The sequence below is a fragment of the Nyctibius grandis genome, chromosome 4 (genome assembly GCF_013368605.1).
Source record: "Nyctibius grandis isolate bNycGra1 chromosome 4, bNycGra1.pri, whole genome shotgun sequence".
Taxonomy (NCBI): Eukaryota; Metazoa; Chordata; class Aves; order Nyctibiiformes; family Nyctibiidae; genus Nyctibius; species Nyctibius grandis.
In genome coordinates this window covers 18662812-18685982 of record NC_090661.1, presented here as the reverse complement: position 1 = coordinate 18685982, position 23171 = coordinate 18662812, and the positions used below count along the sequence as shown (strand labels likewise).

The 23171-nt window shown below is 39.5% G+C and overlaps 1 protein-coding gene across 1 annotated transcript in view; it reads left to right on the top strand.

The window, feature by feature from the left end:
• The first annotated feature begins 3221 nt into the window (after window positions 1-3221).
• Window positions 3222-23171, top strand: part of BRSK2 (BR serine/threonine kinase 2) — a 324717-nt gene continuing 304767 nt past the window's right edge. The window contains exon 1 of the mRNA XM_068398802.1: window positions 3222-3315. Within this exon, the coding sequence (XP_068254903.1) occupies window positions 3222-3315 (94 nt within the window). The remainder of the gene's footprint in view (window positions 3316-23171) is intronic.

The following is a 23171-nucleotide window of genomic DNA, read 5'->3' as shown; positions in this document are numbered from 1 at the left end:
ATAGCTCTGTAACTCATTTTCCCCAATGTCCAACAGAAGCAAATAGTAAAATTGGGTCTTGGATGGACAATATTATCTGCTTGCTCATCTTTCTATTAAAGTCATGACCCTAATATGGTTTATCTACATATAGACATCATAATCTCCTATTAAATGCCCTTTAAAAAACAAATCTTGACATTTAAAAAGATGTTAAGTGTAACGATCTATGCTGATGTTCACCCCCTGCATTGTTAATATGGTGGTGTGGATAATTTACTAATTTAGACAAATAAGCTGTCTTTTCCTTTTTCTGAAAGTTACGCCCACATTCCTGTAATTCAGTGTTGCCCCTTACTGTCGGTGTAGGGACCTTTTAATAGTGGGGCGTCAGAGAAGACAGACTCAACATTTAAAGGGTAGTTAAAGGTCTGAAAACACAACATATTTCAATTCCCCTCAACACTTGATTTCTGCGACCAAAAGCCCAGCCAGGAGAGCGCTTCTGCCGCCACAGTGCCTCACCTCAAACAGCCCCATCCTGGCTAGTAAGTCGTAGGGAAAGGAGGGCCCCTGAGGGATGGTGTGCGTAGAAGGCGCCTTCTGCCTCAAGTTTCAGAGACATTTTTTCATCTGTGTCCCGGGACATACCAGATTGCCCTGTTGAACACATCCGGACGTTTCTGGGCCTCGTAGTTGGGGTTTTTGAGCCCTCAGTTCTGTCAGCACCGCCAGGTCAGAGCCCTGCACCACACCTGGAGCAGGTTCGCTTCGTACCACGGGCAGGCTGTGCCTCACCGCTCAGCCGTCGGCCCTGCAAGCCGCCCCTTCAGCCGTCGGTCCGCACAGCCCAGCCTACCCTCCGCCTCTGCACAGGGCGGCTCCACGCAGCCTCCCCCCGCGGCCCCAGTCCCCCTACTCACCACTTGTGGCGGGAAGAGTGGTGCTGCCCCGCCGCCATGTCGCCGCGGCTGCCAGCAGAGCCCGCTGCCTCCTACCTCCTCCGGTCCCGCGGCTCCGCCGGGGGCTGCAGGGCAGAGGGGAGGGCAGTTCGGCGTGGGGAAGTGCCACCCCGGTTGTTGGGGTCGTTTTCCCCAATTGCCTTTCCTCCCTTCTCGGTGAGGGACTGCGGACTCAGGTGCGTGAGTCGACGCACCGGGGCTCTGAGGGGAGGGGGAGCAAAGACGAAAGAGGAGCAGCTGCGGGGCTTGCGGTGAGGTGGGGGAAGAACAATGCTTAATGAAAGGTTTGGGGGAGGGAGCTTGGAGAAATGTCAATTTGGAGTTAGGTTTAGTAGGGGAGGAAAGTAAGCACCTGTGGGGGCTGGAGGGGCCAGAGGTTGCCGTTGGAAAAACCTAGAGGCAGCCCTCTCAGCAGAGAAGGGGTGTTAGTGGGTGGTCACACAGCGTGAGGTCTGGAGGGGGAAGCAGAGGAATGGGGACAGTTTGGCGTGTTTTCGAGTTTGCTGGCAGGTTGCTGCAGTGGCACAGTCTGGAAGTGAGTAAAGATGAACCATAAAGAGCAAAGCAGGGGAAGGTCAAAGCAAGTGTTGGGGTTTTGTTTCCTGAGGAGACAGGAGGATACCTTTGAATTGGTTTAAGGTTTCAGTCCACTGGCCTGGTTTCCTCCCACCTCTTCATCGTTACTCCTCTGCAACCTGTTGGGTCGACATGTGTTGTCTGTGATACAGGTAAAGAGCCAACTTCTAGTTTTATTCCAATTCACATCAGCAGCTACTGTCTGTAGATACAGGTACTAAAAAAAGGTAATTTTCCCCTCTTTAAAACAAACAATCAAATAAAGAAACCTTAAATAGTCTTATCTCTCAATGAGCAACAGAAAACGATAAGGCATGTTCAAGTTTTGCCCCCTCTTTACTCTCCCTTTCTTTTAAAGGCTTGTCAAGGCTTCCCTCTCTGACTGAAGAATACTTGCTGTGTGTTTTGTCGCAGTTGCAATTTGGTAAGAGTATCTTGACCAGTTTTCTCTCTGGAGTGGAGCAGAGAAGAGAAGGTAAAAATGGAACTTGTTTGTGGTAATGGTTTCAGCTTGATAGCAGTGGAGTCTGGCTGAAACTGTTGTTTGGTCCTGAATCTAGAAAGTACATAGGCTTGTGCCTAACTTGAAGCATATCTGCAGAATCTTTTATTTCATCCAACTCCTTAAGCTCTGAAGGTTAAACACAGGCATAAGTACTTGGACAAAAACAGTGAAAGTTTTCTTACGCTGCTACTGTGGGGCCTGTGGATATGGGAATTAGTTCCTATTACCATCTAATCCCTGGATTTTCTGCTGTGTTTATAATTAAGATAGTGGCCATACCATTTTTGATCTGTTTATCTAAGAGCCTGAAGTCTGTTTGCTCCCATCAAACTCAAAAGCAGGTCTGTCACTGAGATCAGTGGTCACAGGATTTGCCTTGTTTTTTTCCTATCTTTTTTTCACTTTGCCCCACCCCCCAAAAGGCTCTCTTTAAAGGGTAAAACCCATAGAAGGTGTAAGTTTTCCAAAATCAAACAGAATCAATTAATTTCTCAAGCTCATTTTCACAAGTAGTTTTTTTTTCCTTTCTTATTTCCTGCCACAATCTCAGCCTTTCTTTAATACTCTGTAAGCACAGCTGCATAGTGGAGTGTAATTCACAGGAAAAAAAAAAAAGTGTATGTTTGGGTCATAAAATAATATACACATTAAACTATATTTAATTGTGCCTTATCAATAGACTGATAAACTTAGGTGTTTGCTGTTGCCATTGATGATGATGCTCTGTAACAGGCAGAGGCAGTAACTGCTGCTGATGGAAAAGGTAGTGGAAGGAGGAGGGGAGAAGGAGGTGGGAGACGAGGGGATTGGCTGCTTTTAATGTCAATCACAGCTGCGGGCCCCAGCTCTTCCGCTGCTCTAGCTCTGGCTCTCCCTTGAACAGCTCCTAGAGAGAACAAGGCGTGCGGAGCTCGGGTCACCAGCATCATGCTCCTTGGGCTTGGATCGTAGATCCCCCTCTTTGAACATTAAAAGAATTCCTTCGTCCATCAGCGTCCCAGGCAGACCCAGCGAGAAAACACGCACGTGAGAGAGGAAAGAAAGAGGAGGAAGAGAAAAATCTGCAACCAAGTGGACTAAAGCAAAGAAAAAGAGTGCTTTGCTTGCACAGCTGCAAAGTGGGAATTTAAAGAACTGCAGAGAGAGAAATTCCAGCTTATCAGCACATACACATTGCAGAATTACAGATCCAGGTAGAAATGACATCAACAGGGAAAGAAGGCAGCGGAGCTCAACATGCACAATATGTTGGACCCTATCGTTTGGAGAAAACCCTAGGAAAAGGACAGACAGGTTGGTTCTTTTGCAGCAGCACCGGCGCTAGGGGGAAGGTGCTGTAGCAGCCAGTGAGGTGTTGGGGATGGGATATTTCAGGGTTCACGTTTTCACATTTGCTGTTCTAGTGCAGATAATATTCATAGGGGATTTTTTCCTTTATTTATTTTTAGTTTTCATTTTAATTCTTTCTTTTCTTCGTTTTTACTTTTTTTCAAAAAAAAAAAAAAAGCCCAGGATGCTTTATGTTCATTACTCCTGCTAATGGGTGTTGTTCTGATGACAGCCAGAGTGCTTGCAGAGGAAAAAATAGATGATCTGCTGGTGGTGAATTTTCACATCAATTTCTTCACTGCCCTACTTAGGAGCATTTTCTTTTTAATCAAATCATATTGAAATGAAAGGTTCACAGCCTGTAGTACCGAGGAGGTGGTGGTGGTGGTAGTGGGGGAGTCACCAGCAGTATTTCATGACATCATGATTGAAAAGGGTGTAGTCCTTAAGGTGCAGTTGGGGGGGTGGAAATATGTACAGTATGTCTGTGGCACTGACTGCTGCGGGTATTTAGCAAATATGGATGGATGGGCTGGTGGTTTTTGTGGGTAGGGTCTGAAATAAAAGAAAAATAGAGGCTCAGTAGCAGAATTCATTCTGGTTATGCAGTGTTTTTGTAGGAGGGATTGGGGGGGAGGGGAGGATATTTAATCATTTTTTGTAAAGCTTGTTTATGAAACTCACCCCCAGCAGATTTTCCTGAATGGAACAATGGTCAGAAATATTAAAAAGAGGAAACCAAGTGGAGGGAATTAGCAGAGAGCAGGTGCTTCTGTCCTACATGACATAATTAGATCCCCAAAATGCATTCAAGATCTAGACTTACTGTTGCTTGCTTGGATAGCATATTCACTTCAAGGGCAGGGCAGCATTAATTGGAAGAAAAACCCTTAAAAAGAAGCCCAGATGTCTTCCTTATTTTTTTTAATTTTATTTTTTAGTAACAGGTGCAATAAGCTATGGCATCTGGCAAATTCATTGTGTTGGGAGCCCCCCAAAAGTGGATTGAGACTCGAGATTATAATTTAGGGAAAGGGGAAGATCAGCCATAGGGGGGGCTTCTTTGGGCATGTGGGTGTTAAGTGTTGTTCATTATGGTGGGACAATAAAACATGATGCATTGTGATGTATTTTTTTTTTTTTTTTTATAACCCAGCCGAGCTTTGCCCATCTGTTGTCTAAAGGATTTAATAGGCGTTTCCATCCCCAGCTGCTGCCTCTGCTCTGACTGCTTCCTCACTGCCCTGTGTGGCAGCAGCTCTGCAGTCCGCAATTTTCTTAGGGACACAGTCAAAATCCAGATCTTTCTCTGTAAGAAGCAATGCTCTTCCGAGATGATTGATTATAACCCCCCCATTCTTCCCCTCCTCTTCACAACCCCATAGCAACCGTTCAGAGACATGGATGAAGATGACATTGTCTTCTAGTGAAAGTGACTTTTACTTATATTTCATATTTTTCAAATCTCTTCAGTGTATCAGCTGCTAAAGGTAGCTCTCTGTCACTGTTTTGTTACCACCTTTATTCTTTGCATAGCTCAATAAGACCTTACTTATGCAGCTGTATTCTTACTAAAATCTGTTCTGATGATGATAGTGAAAATACTCTACCAAAAAATTGCAGTGTATTGGTAATAAAACTGCCCTATTTCTGCTGATAATCCTTTCCTGGATACTGCAGGTGATCAAAGAGCCAGCTGTAGATAACAAATTCATTTTTGTCTTCATCACCATTTCCTTTTTTCTCTCTCTCACCTTCTCAGCACCCCTCCCTCTCCTTTAAATACAATTGTGTCTGAGATTCCTGAAAATACAGCTGCATTAACCTTTTGCTTCATGTCTCATAGCCTGACGTTGTGGTCCTAAAGGGTTATCTGCAGCTTTGGTTATTTTTTCCTCTCTGCTAATCTTCCTATCTTCCTCCTAAGTGATTAGAGACGTGGGGGTGGAGGGAGAAGAGGAGGATGTATTTAGAGGCTTGCTGCTGTCGGCTTCTGCAGTTATTCAACCAGCTGGTGACAAGGGTGAAAGTTTCCTTTTGCAGTTTTACCATATAACTGATCTTTATAGATAAGTCTCTGCTGTTTGCACACATGAATGCACATAAAATGCACAATGCATGGTGTCATAGAAGCTGGAGGTGGGGGAGAAGAGGAAGAGAAATCTTAAAAGTAGCTGATGCCAGTCTGTGTCTTCCTTGCTGTACCCGCCCTTGATTAACAGAATAATGCACTAAGGTGAAATCTAACTCTGTATTAAACATACATGGCTAAATATGGAAAGATACCTTCTGGTCTTCTCGCATTTTCTGTGCTAATCACATTTGGGAGCATGCAGAATGGCATGAACAGTGTGTGGTATGTAGCTAGTCCACATCCTGCTTGTTTTGGAGGGTAAGCAGGCAACTTGCAGCATTTTAGGGAGAGGACAACAAGCGCAGTATGAGGGCCTGATTCACCACAGTATGTTGTCATGGTGTGTAACTTTGATTTTGGGTTGCAGTGGCATATGGCTGAAGAAAATAGTGGTTGTAATCATTCTTTTAGAGCTTGACTTTAAAGCTTGGAAGATTAGGAGGTAAGGGCTTGGAATACTTTTTTTCTCACCAAAGGGGTGGGGAAGAGTGAGAAATAAAATCTGGCAAAATGTAATGATGAATAGAAAGATAGAAAGAAAGTGCAAGTTGTGTTGCAAAGTCCTATCCATTTGGCAGTGATCTTCATATCCATCATTTTTATTTTGAACAAAAAATTCTTGACTCTATAAAGTTATTTCAGATAGGCAGGTCTAGCTTTGCTCCCAGATACATTAATATTATACAAATGTATTAATCACTCTTACCTGCTTTTACTGAGATCAAAAGAAGGGGATTTTTGGGAAGGAACGTGGGTTCATAGTTCAGGGCAGACTTAGAAAGGGTGCCATGGAGGGAGAGCTTAGGGGTAAGTAGAACTCTCACTGGCTTTCTCTCTGTGAAATTCTCGCTGATTGCCACCTTAATAGCTGAAAAAAAGCATTTGCCAACAGCAGCCTACTGGTCTCTGCAAAGAGGTACAGTTGCGTATCTGGGACATTAGTGGAACCTGGTGACATCTGGCTGTGGGTGGGCAAAACTGATGCAGAAAAGCCTTCAGTTCAAATTGGTGGGTAACAACCGTTGTTGAAAGAGTTGATTAGAATTCAAAATTGGGTATGCAAAATTTGTCCTGAGCGGCCTTCTGTGCTGGTGCGTCAAGCTTGCTGAGGGTGACTGATGCCACAAAGAGAGGATTAGGGCCTCTTAGTCAGAGAAGTTGGAACAGGGCTACATGAGGCAGTGCTGAAAAATGACTGTGCTTAGCTCTTTGCTGGTAGTGGGAATGATAGAGAAATGAAGGAAAATTATTTTTAGTATGTAGCATATGAATTTAACATACAATTTGAGTATTGTAGTAAGATGGTTTGCTTTTGTAATAGGTTGAATTCAGGGCATATCTTGTTTACTGCAGCTGGAGGAATAGCTCGTGAAATCTGTTATTCGAATGATTTTGCAAGAATACAAGAAACAGTGTAATCTTAATTATTGTACTCAAAAAAATTATTTTATAGAACTGTCAGTAAAAGATCATTACTAATATATAGACAAGTGTTTGGGGAAAGGTTGGTTTATCTAAGTTTCATTGATACATTCTTCTACAGTTAATTATAGGAGGTTTTCATTACAATTAACAGTAATGAGCAAAGGATGCGTGTCATGTTACACTAACACATGAGGAAACAGTGTGCCTTGAGAAACCCCAGTCGTACCTGATCATGAAGCACTGTTTTAGTTTTAGATCAAACAGAGGCTTTTCTCCCTTTGCCACTAATTGTGTGTGAAATCAACTTCTTGCATATTCCTTCTTTATTTTTTTTTAATTACACAGATATCTTTGTGTGTTTCTTTTGGCCTCGTTAACCCCTATTTCACCCTTGAAACTCGTAAGAGTGATTCAGATTGACTGTAGTGAATATTTATTAATGAGTGCAAAGGTGAGGAACTGAAGTATTTCTTGTGAAGGGCTTCAGCGTTTCAGAGGGTTTTCTTGTGTTTTCGCTCGACAGTCACTGTGTAGGCTTCAGCATTGTTGTTTGCTATGGCACCAATTCAATGTCTAGATGAAATTTCCAAAACGCTGCTTTGTCTTCAAGCAGTAAGACATTGGCTCTAAGTGAGAGTTAACCTGTTCACTTTGATATAAACTTGATGAAACATTTAATGTTGCTGATCCATTTTGTCTTGTTCCTTTCATTCTGTTTTAAGCCCATTTCTGCAGAGTTTCAATACAAAGAATCCTGCTTGAAACTCATGGCACTTTGACCTTCTCAAAAAGTGTAGGGAGTTTACAGCTATTTTGCTGTATAACATGTTAATTATATGTGAGCCATCAGTGAGGTGTTCAGCAGTATGCTGTTCGGTTTTGTAAGAACAGAAATCATTACATTAGAGTCTTAGCAAATTTAATAGCCTTTTATTCAGTGAGAGCTTAAACAGGATATTTCTTTACAGCCTTAACCACCTGTTTCCATGACACCAGCAGAAACTGAAATTTGTTAATTTTTTTATTTGTCTCTGTCAAATGTGGTTGAAATTGAAAGCTTCAAATATATTCAAGGAGCATTTATTAGACAATGTCATCTCAGAAGCCTGGTTTCCTTAGGTAAGTAGGCTAAACAAAGTACATCCTTTTCATTCATAGTGCTATATTTTTTTTTTCTGATCCAGTGTGTTGGATCTAGAGAGAATCTAAAGAGTACAGCTTTATTCCGTTTAGCTGTCTAGATGAGTATGTTGTTACAGTGGTGTAAATCATTGTAGTTCCCCCATGGCCTTTTAAAACAAACAAACAACAAACCAGTATATATTCTATTAATGTTTTCATATTTTACTTTCCTTAAAAAAGTTTCTTTCAAATAATGAATCCATACCCTTTGTCGTGATAGTCTATGAAGACTTAAACGGTTATTTAGTAATCATAGAAATAAATATTGCAAGCAATACTGTGGGCAGTAGAGGACTCAAGAATGAAATTTTGCTGGGAAAGGTTATGTCATAGTGACTTAGACTTAATGGATTTTCAAGTAATGGTTATGAGTTTTGAGAGATTTGGTCTTTCTTAACTTTTATGTACCTTTGATCTGATTGTTCAAAAGTACTGTTTGCCTGCATTACTGACTGAAGTAAACTAGTATTACCAGGCCGCATGTCTGGACAGCAAAGTTCAGATATCCCTTATGACTTTCCCTTTTTTTTTTTTTTTTTTTTTTTTTTGGGGGGGGGGGGGGGCAGGTTTTAATATTGTATACTCTAGAGAGTTAAACAGTAATTGCAATGGTGATAATAAATGTTGATATCCACCTCAAAATTAGTAGATAGGTAATGTAGAACAAATGTAGGTGGTGAAAGAATTCCAGCTTTCAGAAGAAATTTGAAAGGAAATGAGAAATTTGGAAGTAATGCCCTCTGAAGTAAGAGACGTTGCATGAGGAATGTATTATGCGCATGGGAGAACAGTCAAAATAAGAAGAGGTGGAAGCCTGGATATAGATTTCCATGAAGGCAGAGACATAAATGAATGCTCAAGGAGTGCTCCTCTTCAAGTGCTGAGATACTGTAAATTGCCCTTGTGAAGTCAGTCAGTGTTTTAAGTTGAGCTGACTTCACTTAGAAAGATCATCAAGCTCATGATAAATAGGTAAGGGTGGATTTTTTTTTTTTTTTTTGTTTGTCGTGAATTGTTCAGTTAAGAAATATCCCAAAGAAATGTTCTGGTTGTGTTTTAAATAAACCCAAGATGTTTAGCAATCCTAGTCAATAATGCTGTTTGTTCTGCTTATGGAATATGAGGGGATTGTTCCATTTTCAGTTCAGGCATAAACAGTACTGTTTTTCTCAAAAATGTCCATACTGATCTGCAGAGTAACATGAATAATTTGTTGTAAATAGTGTTAATTTAATGAACTTGAACCGCCTTCATCTGCAGCATCTGTAAGTGCAGAGTGATTTCCCTTAAGTCCTTATTTGTTTCAGATTTTCTAGCAAACAACTATTTTTATCTCCTTTCCCCAACTGTCCACCTCACTTACGGAATGGTTGCACTTAAACAATATGCAAAGATTTGAACTGTACTCTTGAATGTAGTCTGTTGGATATGTTGCATAAGAGTATTACATTCTACTTGGGTAGTTGTTCGAGCACTTCCAAAGTAAATGTTTGCAAGTGCAAACTGAAAATTTAGTTTTCCTGGACAGTTTGGACATGGTTTCTATGAATGCCCTTGCCTGGAAGATGTGAAGTTTTCCAGAAAGGTTTTTTAAAAGACACACAAATGTGACCAAATCAAACTCACTTAACTTCAAATGCCTGCTTTTAGAGCATATTAATAGTGTTCATCCAGTTCCATTTGACTTATTCTACACTTAATTTTGAATAGGGATATAACGTTTTTATTAATTCCTTTAATTCTGTTTACAGGCTAGAAACATTACTGATAAAATTCTGATAAAAACAACGCAAAAAATCCACCCAGAAGATTTTTTTCATTGCTTCATAGCTTTTGAAAATTGGGTTTAAATGGAATTTAGGTGGAACAGAGTAAATTGTATTGGTTCCTTTCATACAAGTGTATTACTGACTATTGATGTAGCTGCAAGCATTTTTTTCTTGAATGCGTCATTTGTGGCAGAGATGCCTATGAGATCGACGTTGTCCTGTGGACTGTGTGAACAGGAATATACTGTTTCTTTTGCAATGACGTTGGGATACAGCTTTTAAAGGATAATAAATGGAAGCATGTTGTGAGACTGAGGATAAAGAGCAATATGGACGAAGAAGGTAAATGATGGTGTTTATATTTAAACAAATCCATGTACGTTAATGTTGCAAATAGTACTGTTGCCTTCATAGTAGTGCAGAGTAACCTTCAGGCTCGTGCAGGTAGGTGATGGATAGTTACTCAGTGCTGGGCTGGGTAGAATAGAGTACTTCTCTTGATTTGTCAGCTCTCTCATTTTTATTTTGAGAAAATTATTTTATTATTTCCTGAAGGCCACAGAGATCATTGTCAACTGGCATGAATTAAAGTAGCCCTAAAGCTGCTCTAAGTAACTCTTCCACAAAGTTCTAATGGCTGATCTTGCTGTTTTGCACCCCATGGCTGTGCCAGGCAGTTTCTGCCTTTTAGACTTTTGCTGTCCCTGCTCTAGCTTGCTTGCATAAAGATTATTGCATACTTAAGAGGAAAAGAAATATTTTTTTTATTTCTTGTTCAAATAAACGTTTTTAATTTGGGATGGTGGAAGGGGTGAGGTTAGACTGAAAGGGGCCATTCCTTGTGTAGCTTAGCTCTGATAGAAGCTGCTCTTCAGTTTCTTATCTAACATCCATCCATTGATAATCAGTGATTTGATAATTAAGGAATTTGGGAAAAAGTAGATAACTTGCCAGTTACTGACAAAAGGAAGTTATTACTGGTAAAAGCTTTGCGCCAACATTTGCAACATCAACTGACAGTAAACAGGTGCAGGGGGAATTGAGAGAAACCAGCATCAAGTGGCTTAGGGTGTGCAAGTGCTATCTTTTTTTTGTTTGTTTGTTTTAGTGTTCCAAAACTATGTGGGAATTATGGGAGTGATAATATTTCCAGTGCAGTGCTTAACTTAAAAAAAAAATTTTTAAAAAAAAAAGATGTAAAACTTTTCAGGCATCCATTTAGTAAGTGCTCTTCTGGCTGCCTGCTTCTACTTAAAAAACGTCATACTCTCTTTATATCCTGAGGCTTTTGCAATTTTGATTTGCTGTCTTTTGCAGTATATGCTTAATGTGGGAGAAAAAAAATCAGTGTGATAATGTATATATATTTCTAATAATGTCTACATTACATACGTATTAACAAGCTCTGCTTTTGCAGTGCCATTCCTCTGTGTGTTCAGCCTTACGTGCCATTCCTCTGAGTGTTCAGCCTTATGTGCTGTGAGCTGACTGCCCTTGTCATTTAGCTGTGAAAAGCACTATTGACTGGAACAAAAATAATGGAGGAGCCGGTTTCTGGGAGAAACAAACTAGTCTGGACCAAAAATGTGTTGATTTTCTACTGCCTGTCTAAAGCCTACTCTTAGAACTGGAAGTTTCAGTCTGCCAAAGGTTGAACAGAAGTCCTTCAGCTGCAGATGGGAATGTACCAGGTCTTCATACTGACCTAGCAGGGAATGTTGATGGAATTGCTTGGCTCTTCCTTTTCTTTCACTCTTTTTCTTAATTATTTTGTGTGGCTAGCAATGTAGACACTAGATTTCTACACAGATGCTCTTCTTGGAAAAGTGATTGTTTTGTTGCTTTGGCCTGGGATGAGGTACACCATAGCCCAAGTTCATAATCTTGGCTTATCCACCCTCATCCTAATTTATGAGGAAGAGGTACCAGCAATAACATATTTGCAGCTAAACATGAGCTTGTGATGTATTATTTCCTTGTTTTTTTAAAAAATAAATTTTTAAAAAATGCCCTGCTCTGAGAAAGTGCACAAGACTTTAAGACTGCTGTTTTATTGCATTTGAACTAAAACACAAGTTTAAGTAGGAAAATAAGACTTCACATTCCAAATCCTTGTGGTATGAATTGCACTGTGTGGGATGTTTGAAAATTTCTCATGTCTTTTGCTGACTGTTTGCCAGCTCAGGGTTCGGTTACTCATCATGCCAGCCATTCGCCCTGGGTAAGTTTCATTCAGTGACTGTGTGAATTCCTTTTAATAATTGTGACCTGTCCCTAAGATTAAGGAATGGATTTGACTCTCAGATTTTTACCTTAGCAGAATCTCTTCATCTCTCCCAGTATTCTGTTCCAAAACTCTCATCTTACTTTCAGGTTGTAAGTTATGGGTAGCTTGGCTGTCACATTGAGATGACCTGCTGTCAGCACGTACAGGATTGGTCTACAGTTTTCCTTTTGAAGTTCTGGTCATCTGGGTTTTTCTTCAGTGTGTTTTTGGGGGAGTTTTGTGGTTTTTTTGAACTTCAAAGTTACCTTGCCTCTTCAAACTGGAAACTGGTTCAAGGATTGGCATCCTAATCTAGAGGGTGCTAGACAGGTCTTTTGTTCTTTCTGCAGCTGCAATCTCCTACAGCAAATTGATGAAGACTTTAGGAGGGTATTCTCAGAAAACTGAGTCCCTTAATCATTTCAGCCTTATTTAAATAGATTGATGGTTACTGGTAGAAGAGCTGGTAGAAATATTCTAAGCAAGAAAATAGCCTGTCTCTAAATAAACATACATTATTGTTAGAGATTTTTTTTTTTAAACTGTGTGGTCATGGTAGACTGAAAAATAAGGTACTTCTAGGGTTTTTTCTCACTACTTATATAGATGCATTGTCTTTGGGAAGTTAATACCGATGAACTGTGTGTCCTTGGATAATTATTTTCTATGTATGTTTTGTCTTTTGCATTTCATGTGTCTTGCCTAGGTTGTGAACTGAGAGGAAAGATAATTTGTGTTACTTTATCTGCATATAAACCCTTTCATGCTAAGGCGCTAATCTCAGTTGGGCCTTTGTGTGTGTATAGAAAGTTCCGTTTAAATATAGGAAGAAGCTTCTCCACTGTGAGGGTGGGTTGAACCTGGCACAGGTTGCCTGGAGATGTTGGGATGTCTCCATCCTTGCATATATTCAAAAACAGACTAGACAGCCTTGAGCAGCCTGCTCTACTTGACTCTGCTTTGACCAAGGGTGTTGGACTAGATGCTCTCCAGAGATCACTTCCAACCTCAACTCTTCTGCTGTTCTGTGTTATCCTGTGCAACTAAACCGTAACTTCCTTAGTTTCACAGTTCACTGAAGAACTCTGTTTCCTCAAGTTTTGTATTCTATATTCCCCTCCTCCTCCTGCTTTCTCTGTGTGTCCCTTGTCTCTTGGGCTAGGTGAAGACAGTGTTTGTGGCTCATTTGGAGCCATCTCTGCTGCCTGTCCATCTTTTTTCTTTCTCTTGGAATGCATTAAGGATTAAATCACAGTTACTCTTTCCATTGTGGGAACCATACTTTGAGTCTCTTTTTTTTTTTTCTTTTTTTTTTTTTCCCCCAGACATTCAGTACTTTCCATGAAATTTGTAGAATTGGAGAGACTTCCCTTTCTCTTTCAAACTTGGTTGAAATTTGCTAATCTGTTGTGGTGTTATGGGGGAATTACAGATAGACATCCTGAATGTTTAAATTTTGTTTCCTTAAGAAATCAGGATAAAGCAAAGATGCCCTAAACAGCACAGCCTCTCTAGTCTGCATTGAGTTTTGAAAGCCATGAGGTGCTGCTATGGCAGATTGGGATTGCTGGAATACAGCTGCTCTGCAGATATTGCCCTCACCTTGGTTAAGACTCTTACACCAAAGTTAGGAGGAAAAAATGGTGCTAAATCACATTGTGATTCCCTGATACTGGGGGAATCCCCAGCCAGTTTGTTAGGCTGGATTCCTGCTAACTTTCTGCTGCTGGAGCAGTGCAAAGCAGGGAGGGTGGAGGCTAGAACTTGGTCCTTTCTGTTTGCAAGCTGAGCTCAGTGATTGGGGAGTGTGGGAAGAAGGGAGCCCTCTCTGTATTTCCTCCATGTAACCATTTTGGTACAGTGGCAGTATTTGAAGTAGTCCTTTCCTGCAGAAAGCTGAGAGGAAGACTGAGAGCTGTTTGTGTGTTTGCAATGCCTGTCTGTACAAAAATCATCACCAAAGACAAAGCCAAGTATTATATTAAACTTGGCAATGATACAAGTGCTATAGCTCTATTAAATGTGGGTATTTGTTTTGTTGAAAAGACATGGCTATGAGTGGCACAGCCTTTAAGAGTCCTTCTACTTTGTGAGCACCAGCCTTAAACAGTTTTTCATTGGCTTTTGGAACTAGTTAAATCTACACTTTTTTCCAAACTTCCCACTCCTATAGATCAGTAAAGCTTGACTAAAATCAGTAATCATCAACAACAAAGAAAGATCTGTCCTAGTGTTTCTGGGTTTTGTCCCATGCCGCTTTTCTTCTGGGTCTGTGGTATATTTCATTGCTCATATTTATGAAATCACATCTCTCTTGCTTCTGGTTGTTTCCTGATTGTGCTGGAAACATGACTTAGTCAAATTCCCCACTCAGCTCCCTCTATGCAGTCCCAGTGACTTCAAGGCCTTGCTCAAGTTTATCTGAGGGGGGAGTTTGACCCATGAGCAAGCTTGTCATTGATGGCAGCAGAAGCTGACCTCTGGCAGTGTTCTAGTTAAGAGCAGCCTAGGAATACATCTCCTCTGCAGTGAATATTCAAGAAAATTAGAGCATAAAGTGGAATGATACTGTAAGCGAATTCAATTCAAACTGAAAATACAGGCCCAGCATTTTACAAATTACTGTCTTTCATCCTTAAAGCAGAAGTCTGTCTGCTCAGCTAACAGGCAAATTATGGCAAGCAAACATTTTCGTACTTTTAGCAGTAATTCTTCTCTAGTATTCCACACATACATATACAGAAATCACCTGACCAGTCTGCATTAAGCTTCAGGATGTAGAAAATGTCCCTACTTTTATCATTACTGCATCTTTGCTAGGGAAAGCAACAGCCAGACTATTAGCATGGTTGGGATAGTTGCCATCTTGTTACCAGGTGGCTTTTCCTGCTCAGGGGAAAAGCTGCAAAAATACGCATTGTTTCTGGATCTGTATTGTAATGCTGTCATCACCATTACTTTTCTCACCATTGAATCAAGTGAGTTACAGCTGAGAGTCTCTTTAGCTTCACCAGTGCATATTTATTAGTGTTTTGGTGCCTATGGCTCTGTGGAACCAGGTGGTCTGTGGACTGCTTCCCAAGAATTCAAAAAAAAAGATTGATTAGAATATCAAACTTAACATCGTATTTACTGTTCAAGTGTCTACTTCTCTACTGCAAATTTCTGAAGAGTCCACCAGAGGGGAGAAACCCGTGTTTGGTAGGCCTTTTTCTCCTCATTAAAATGGTGGGAATTGAAAACATGGCAAGGCAAAGGATCCTGATCAAAGGGTATGTCTACTTTGCAGTCAGAGGTGGAACTCCAGCACAAGCAGCAGTGAAAATAGGGCAGTGCAGGCTATGTGAGTGTTGGAGAAGTGTACCAGAGCACCTAAGAACCTTGTCCTCTGTAGAAGTCCAGTCTTCCCCATCTTCACCTGATTATTTACTTGTACCAGCTGTGCCTTTGTTTTGCTTTCTTGATGAACTGTGCATCAGCTACAAATCAATATGGTATTTCAGATGTAGATAAGCTGAGCATTTATATACGTGATGCACTGTACACTTTGTGTATGTATGACTTCATTTCAGGGTTGTTTTTTTTTTGTGTACGCAAAATGCCAACCATGTGCTTGATCCTGTAGAGTTCTAATTCTGGTGTGAAAGATTATTCTGTACTCTAAAGGCCAGTTGGATCAAAGGTACTCAACTTCTCAAAGGATTGGGTCCTTATTGGTACTCTTATGGTCTCTAAAATGGTAGAGTCCTAGCTGGGTCATTTCTTGGGGGAAGAGTAGTAGAGATGTGTATAAAACAGGCTCTGTCCATGTCATTGTGCAGTTATAAGGCAGATTATTCAGAAACAATAACTATGTAGTCTTTACTGGCCCTAACAGGCTCAGCCGTTGACTTGGGGTGCGGTGTTTGGCAAGTTAATTTATCTTTTATTTTCTTCCCCCCCCCCGCCCCGGCCCCGCCATGATGCCCTGCTGTAAAACTAAGATAACTCTTGACTTCCCTTTTGGAACTGACAGGATTAGCCAACCAGTATTGGTAACTTTTTCAGAAATAAAAAACAGCATGGAAGGGCCTGGGATAACCCTGCTATTTAGGCGTAGTGATTTTTTTTTTTGCTAGTGTTCATTTTCGCTAGCTTAATTTTATTTAATGTAGTTCTGTGGATTTTCATCTCCTGCAGATAGACTGGACGATACAGCCTGGTCTGTCCAGGTGAAGATACCTTTTCATGCTGTATTTGTCTTCCATAGCTTCTGCTTTTGATTAATGTAATATTGATACATAAATGCTGAAATCTCTGTGGCTGCAATTTAAAGCTAAAGTTGTTTTAACTATCTAATAAAACAGAAAAATTGCACTGATGTTCCCATTTTTACAATTTGTGGCTGTGCTGACTTTTGTTGCTTCTTTCCTTGGGAACGTTTGTCCCTGATCTCTCAAACAAAATGTCACTGAGTAAAACTACGTTTGTATGATGCTGTGTGTTCTACTTACAGAAGATTTGTAACTTGGTCACTTTTATTTATGCTCCCATGAAGCTGGTAGAATTATACTGTGGTGTTAAAATGCAGCAGTTTCATTTTCCTGCAGGCAGCAGCCCTCTGGTGGTGGAGGTTTTTTCTTTTTTTTTTTTTTTTTTTTTTTAAAAGTCATCTTTGGAAATTCTGACAAGACTGATAGAGAAGCCTTTAAAAATGCCTCAAATTAAGCTGCCGCATAGTCCCATATCTCCTCTCTTTCCTTTCCAATCCTCACCTCATCACCATCCCCACCTATATTTGGAAGTGGAATGTAAAAGGCAAAGCAAGGTTAATAAATGCACCCAGTTGATAATACTGACAATCTTATTTGGCAAAGTGATATTTACCAAATGCTATTTCAGTAAGTTTCAGCTTCCAGAACTATTGCCTGGAAAGGGTATAGGTCAGTGTGAAGTGGGTGGTGAGGCTAATGGGTTATTCTGAAGACCGGCTGAATTGTTAGGAATGCAGGCATTTCTGAGGAGGCTGCTGATGAACTTGAAAATTCAAATATCAGAGAATTTTTTAAAGGGATGACCTTACTAGTCTGTTATATGGGCGTTAATGGTAGTTATATTGCAAATTACTGCCTGGAAAAAAATATTTCAGCTAATGGGGAAGGAGAATCTTCTGATCAGTGCCCTAGGAGTGAAATTTACCCTTTAGCTAGTATGAGATTTAGCTATCACTTGAGTCACTCTTAAGACCTATTTTGAAGTATTAAGTTATGTACTAGGAGGTAAAAATGGGAGTTCAGAACGTAGATAAAATAAAATATTGCTCCTTACTATTTTTGAGATGGTAAGCAGAGTTATATGCAAGTGTTTTTTGAAATTATTAAAGCTGTGCCAGGGGTACATTTGGCTTGTTTCCTTTCCAGGACTACAGCAAATGTCAAAATCATGCTGGATCTGCAACTATTTTTCTGCATAAATACTCTATCTTTGTCGGAAGACATACATTTTTGTTATGACTGAGGCCTGAAGTTGTACTAAAAAAAAAAAAAAAGGAGAGGAGGCAAAAAAAAAAGGCAGTCTTTTAAATAACTGAAGCTGCATAGAAGTAATAATTTCTGCAGTTTCAGGTTTTAGGGCAAATAATTCCAGTTAAATTAGTTGTTTTAAAATGCACTGATTTTTGACTGTGTTGTTTGAAACATACTGTGTGTCTGTAACGTGAAACAAGTTACTTGCTAGGTTTGTGTGTGGGGTTTTTTTGGTTTTATTTGTTATTTTAAATAAGGCTAATGGGATTTGTAAATAGATACCGAATAAATTCTATTACTTTAAATAATAGACGGTGGTTGTAGCATAGGAGCCCTTCTCAGTATTTGGTTGAACTTCATACTGTGGACAGCAGATAATACAAATTTGTGGCCTTACTGAATAATGCTTTAGGTCACTTGTGGTGTAATGGCTAACAATTATTAAGAGACATTTATGCCAGCTAAGACGTATTATGCAAAAGTATTGTTTCAGCCATGATACTTTCAGGGGTGTAAGTCTTGACTCTTTTTGCCAGGTTTGCCTCAATTACGAAGGCTGTCCAGCCTAGTGCATATATCACTTGCACAGTTTGGGGTCAGAGTCTGATCCATGCAAAGAACTGTCCATGCACGTAGCTTATATATTAAAGAGAGAGTGCCAACTTCTGACTTTTATTTCTTGCAGTTAACATAGGGTTGAAAAGAAGGTAAAATGAAAGGGGAAAGCTAGAAAGAAGAAAATTCCCCACCCCGTTGCCCAGTTACCCTGTCACTGATCTTGAAAGTGAAAGCTTACTTGATATTTTCCTGTTCTTAATTGTAAAGAAATAAATTTGGGAGTAAATCCACTGAACTGGGTGGAGATATGTTGGCATAAAGATAAGATTAACAAAGGGCGGATTTGACATCTTTAAATGTTAAAGATTCAGAGCTTTTGTCATCTTAGAGCTATTTTTTTAAACATTAAAAAAATAGAGAATCGTAGTAGAGGTGAAGGCATCACTAGCTCCTGAGTAACCCACAGTCTCCAAAACATGATTTTATTTTTGCTTATTCAGATTCTTGTTTGTGATTTAAAACACAGAACATTGTAATACATGCTGCAGTAGGTTGCTGGTCGCTTTTTGGAGGCAGAATAAAAATGGATTATTGTCTGCTCAGGCATAGCCAAAAAAAAAAAGCAGACAGACCTTGGGCCCTTCGTGTCCTTTTTCCTAAATACGCTTGTTAAATTGGCGCTGAGAGGCCTAAGCAAAACAGCTTTCTCCCATTGAGTGGAGAGAGTTACAAACTTTTAAACTAAATCCATAACAATGCAAAAGCCAAGATAAGGGAATTCACTTTTTAAAAAACTGAATTTGCTGTTTTACCACAAGCCTATGGCAGTTCAAAGCTTAAAAAAAAAAAAAATTGAGTTACTAGACTGGTGATGAGGTAAAAGTGAGTCATATTTCGGCTAGAAAAGCAAAGTGCCCCCACCCTCTGTCTTGATTATTCTAAGTACTACTTGTAGTGAAAATCTAAAATTGTGTTTGTTTGCAGCTTAAAAATGAATTCAAGTGGTTTATGGCCACTGCTGGAGATTGGGTGTTGAACTTGATAAGACTTTTGGTTTGATCACAGTTATAGCTGTACATGTATCCTAGGAGGAATTAAATCTCCAAGACTTTATTCCCTAACCTTAACAGAGAAGCAGCTATGATACAGTGTCAGTAGCTTGTCTCAAATGCACATTTTCTTCCATTTCCTGTTATCTCCTAACCTGCAGAGTACTGAGATTTGAAAGGAAAGTGTTGAAAATTTGTTTGCCCTCTTACTGGCTCTGTTTTTGTTCTTGGATGCGTTAGGTAATGTGACCTTTGCAATTTTTGCTATCCTAATGTTTGTCCTGCTGTGAAGTTGCATAGATGTGCTATTTCACCACATTTTGGAAGTTGTGTAATGTGAGCCAGTTCATATGCAAAATAGTATTTAAATACCAGTTTTAAACTGACACATTGCTGTCCTGGAGGTTTTGGTTTCCCCTGGTTATAGCAGGTGCTTTTACACGAGAGTCTAAACTTCTCCCTGGTCATCAGATTTGTACCATTTGTATTTTGTTCAGAGATGGTGTTTTACAAGAAAATTCTCACATAATGATGGGTCAGATTTTTGTTCTTGCTACACTTGTTTGGGTTTTTTTTTTTTCATTTCCTGTTGCAACTCCAGTGCTTCATTGACATTTCTTTGGATTTACAGCAGTTTGACACAGCAGAGCAGTATAATGTCCTACTATGGGCCTTACTGTTTTCCGTATATCCATATAAAAGTCGCCGTACTGAAGTCAGCAAAGGGGTGCTGCCAGAAAGCAATTTTAAGTAAGAATATTTTGTAGTTGCTGCTCCTGAATTACACATAGACTAAACAACTTCGGCAAAGACTAGACCATATGCATTAAAGGGTATAGATAGAAATATTAGTCAAATATGATTTGATTATAAGCTGTACCAAAAAAAACCCTGATGCATTCTCTTATTGTCAACAGTGATGCTTATTTAAAATGACATATACTGCTGAAGAGAAGCATTTAGTAACTGAAATGTAAGTGGGTGACTAAGAAGCATTACATATGCAGCAGCATTTTTTTCTTCCAGTTTTGTTTCTGGAAAAAACCCATCTCTGACTCTCATAGTAACAACTATTGACAGTATTGGAAGTAACTTTTTTGGTTTTCTTATTCCTCTGATGCTATATTAAGCCTTTATTCTTTGGCATTCAGCAAGTCAGTGGTATGGGATCATCTTACTACTCACCCTTTGATTTTTCACTCTTTCCCTGTGGCAAATTTCCCTGCTGGATGTATCTGGATTTAGCTTGATTCCCAGCCTCGCCAGCAGCATTGTAAAATCGAACTGTAGCATTTAAAAAAACCTGCTCTATTGAAAAACAAGCTGGAGCAATCCAGTCTTGGATTTCAAAGGGAATGGAAAGATCTTGATCTGTGCTGCTTTGCAAGCTCAGAACCATGGAGTGTGATTGACTGTAAGCTCACTCACCATTATGAAAAACTGAAGGATATTTAGTGTAATGACAGGCTGTAGAAGTGGGATATGTGAAATCATGAAGCAGCCCAGAGTCTGCCTCTCTTCACAGGCAATTTGGTGCTTTGCTTATGCTGTTGTAAAAATAGCATGATGGTTCTGAGGCGATCGAGTCTTACCTTAGATTTACAGTGCTGCACAGAAAACACAATTTAACCATGCATTATTCTAGAAACAGTCGGAATTTGTATCCCATCACCTTAATTGGAGTTGATTTATTTTATCCAGTGTAACTGAGAGAAAGGTCAGGTTCTGTGACTATGGGCTAGATCCCCAACTCGTGGTATTTGGTTAGGAGCCTTGGACTCCATGCTACTGGACTGACTTACCCTGCTTATGGTTTAGACCTACTATATAAAGGCAGAGACTATAAATTTTAAATATGGGAAGGGGTCTAAGTGTTGGATTCTCTCTTTTCAAACATTGCTACTTGAGAGAAATATAAAACCACACACATTATGAAAGGTTTTGGTGTCTAAAGTTTTAGATATCACACCCTTTCTGTAAAGAGGTGCATATTTGTTTCTGTATTTGAAAAAGCCTTTCTGTAATCTTTACCTTTTTCTTTACTTTCTTTCTGTAAGTAAATGATCTCTGAATTTATAGCAGCTGTATTTCTCTGTTGTTATAATAGCCACATCTTGGATATTGCCTCTGTTCTAAGCTATCACAAGTACTTATAATTCTCTTAGAAAATTGACTTTTGGGCTTAAAATTCTTATGCTTGACCTCTAGTCCAGAAATTACTTCTCTCTCTCTCTCAAGAGATCTTGATAAAAATCTATATGACTAGGTTTATTTTATCTGACTGTTGGCAGCAGGAGGTGGTAAGGAAGGGGAGGTCACTAGTTCAATTCCTTGCTGGAATTAAATCCTTGAGAAAATAAGGATAATCCTTCATTTGAGATTTACTCAGTTGGTTGCTTCCCAGTACTTAGCTTGCTCCATGTCAGAGTTCATAATTTTTGTACTTGCTTTCCTTTTCAGTAGAAGGCCTAGAAGTTGTAAATTTTGCATTAATAACCTTTGACGAATAGTCATGTAGGTGAAACATGCACAGTTAAACAGAGATACTGTTAGTTACAGGTAAAATTTTAAATCTGAGGTCTAAACATTGAATTTCAGGAGAATGCTTGTAGGAAAAGTGGTTTTTGTTCCAGAACTGAACACAACCACATACTTATTTTTCATCTGAGTAAGATGCAAAAGTAAAAGGGCCTGTCTTTTAGATTAATTTTGGGCGTCATCCAAAATTTCATGCCATTTGGCACTGTCAAGTGCAAACATCAGCCTAATTCAACTTCGTGTATGTCTACGCTGCAGTTACTAGCCAGGCAAGAAGGAGGGCTCCAGACTGCTGTGGTGAGTCAGGCTGATACTTGAATTTGCTAATTTGAAAGTGCCTTGGCTATCTCTACTCTACACTACTATCAGTTTTAGACAGCTTAGTTCTTGATGGGCACAACAGGAATGTTGTAATAAAACAGTGGGTTTTGTATCAGACCGGTGTTCTCTCTTGTTACAGTATGGTGTGGTAGATGTTGTTCAGCGGACAGTTTTAGAAATGTTGCAGCAGCTGACTTCAGAATCACCAGTAGTAGGATTATTTTTTTGCCCCCAGTATCTGTTGGTTAATAATTGCCTTCTATCTGAATGTGTCAAAACTTATCTATTGGTTGGTGTTTATTCTAATATAGGGATATGCATCTATTCCCAATATCCATCTGTATTTCAGATATATGTGATTGTATGTTGTATAAACCCCCAAATGAATGCAAAGGAGAATAAAAATCCTTTTCTCCTTTTACTTCCTTCTCTGTTTTAAAAGTTTATTCCCTTTTACTTTATCGAGATAATGCACATCCTGGTATTAAGAAAAGGGGTCATTCTTAATATATCATCACTGTACCTTTCATCATCCTGTGTTTGTCTAACGTTATTTAGTATGTCTCTTTTTACTCAGGTCTTCAAAACTGGCAATCTGTATATTTTTCGTTCTACCCTGATATGATCCTCACGCACTTGTCGTTTTTGCTACTTGTCTCTTAATGTTACCTATTCCCGCTATGCATTTGTGAGGTCAGTATTCCAACTGAGGATGTATCATTGATTTATACGTTGGCATTATCTCAATCACAAGTATAATTTTTGATTTCATTGTTCAACATTTTCTTGTCACTTTTGATTACCTCTGCACATTGAGTTGATATTTTTATTATGCTGTCCAAAGTAATGGTAAGTCTTTTCTTGAATGACTCCAGTTAACTTGGGAGTCAGAAATGTATAAAACTAGTTCACATTATTCTTTCTATTATGGATTTGTCAACACTGAATTTCATCTACAGGCATGCTGTCCATCCACCACGCTATGATATTTCATTGTTTTAAGTGCTTAAGTGGGACTTAAGTAATATATTGGTCCTGTGCTAGCCTACTGTGCAAGGGTAAATTTCACCCTTT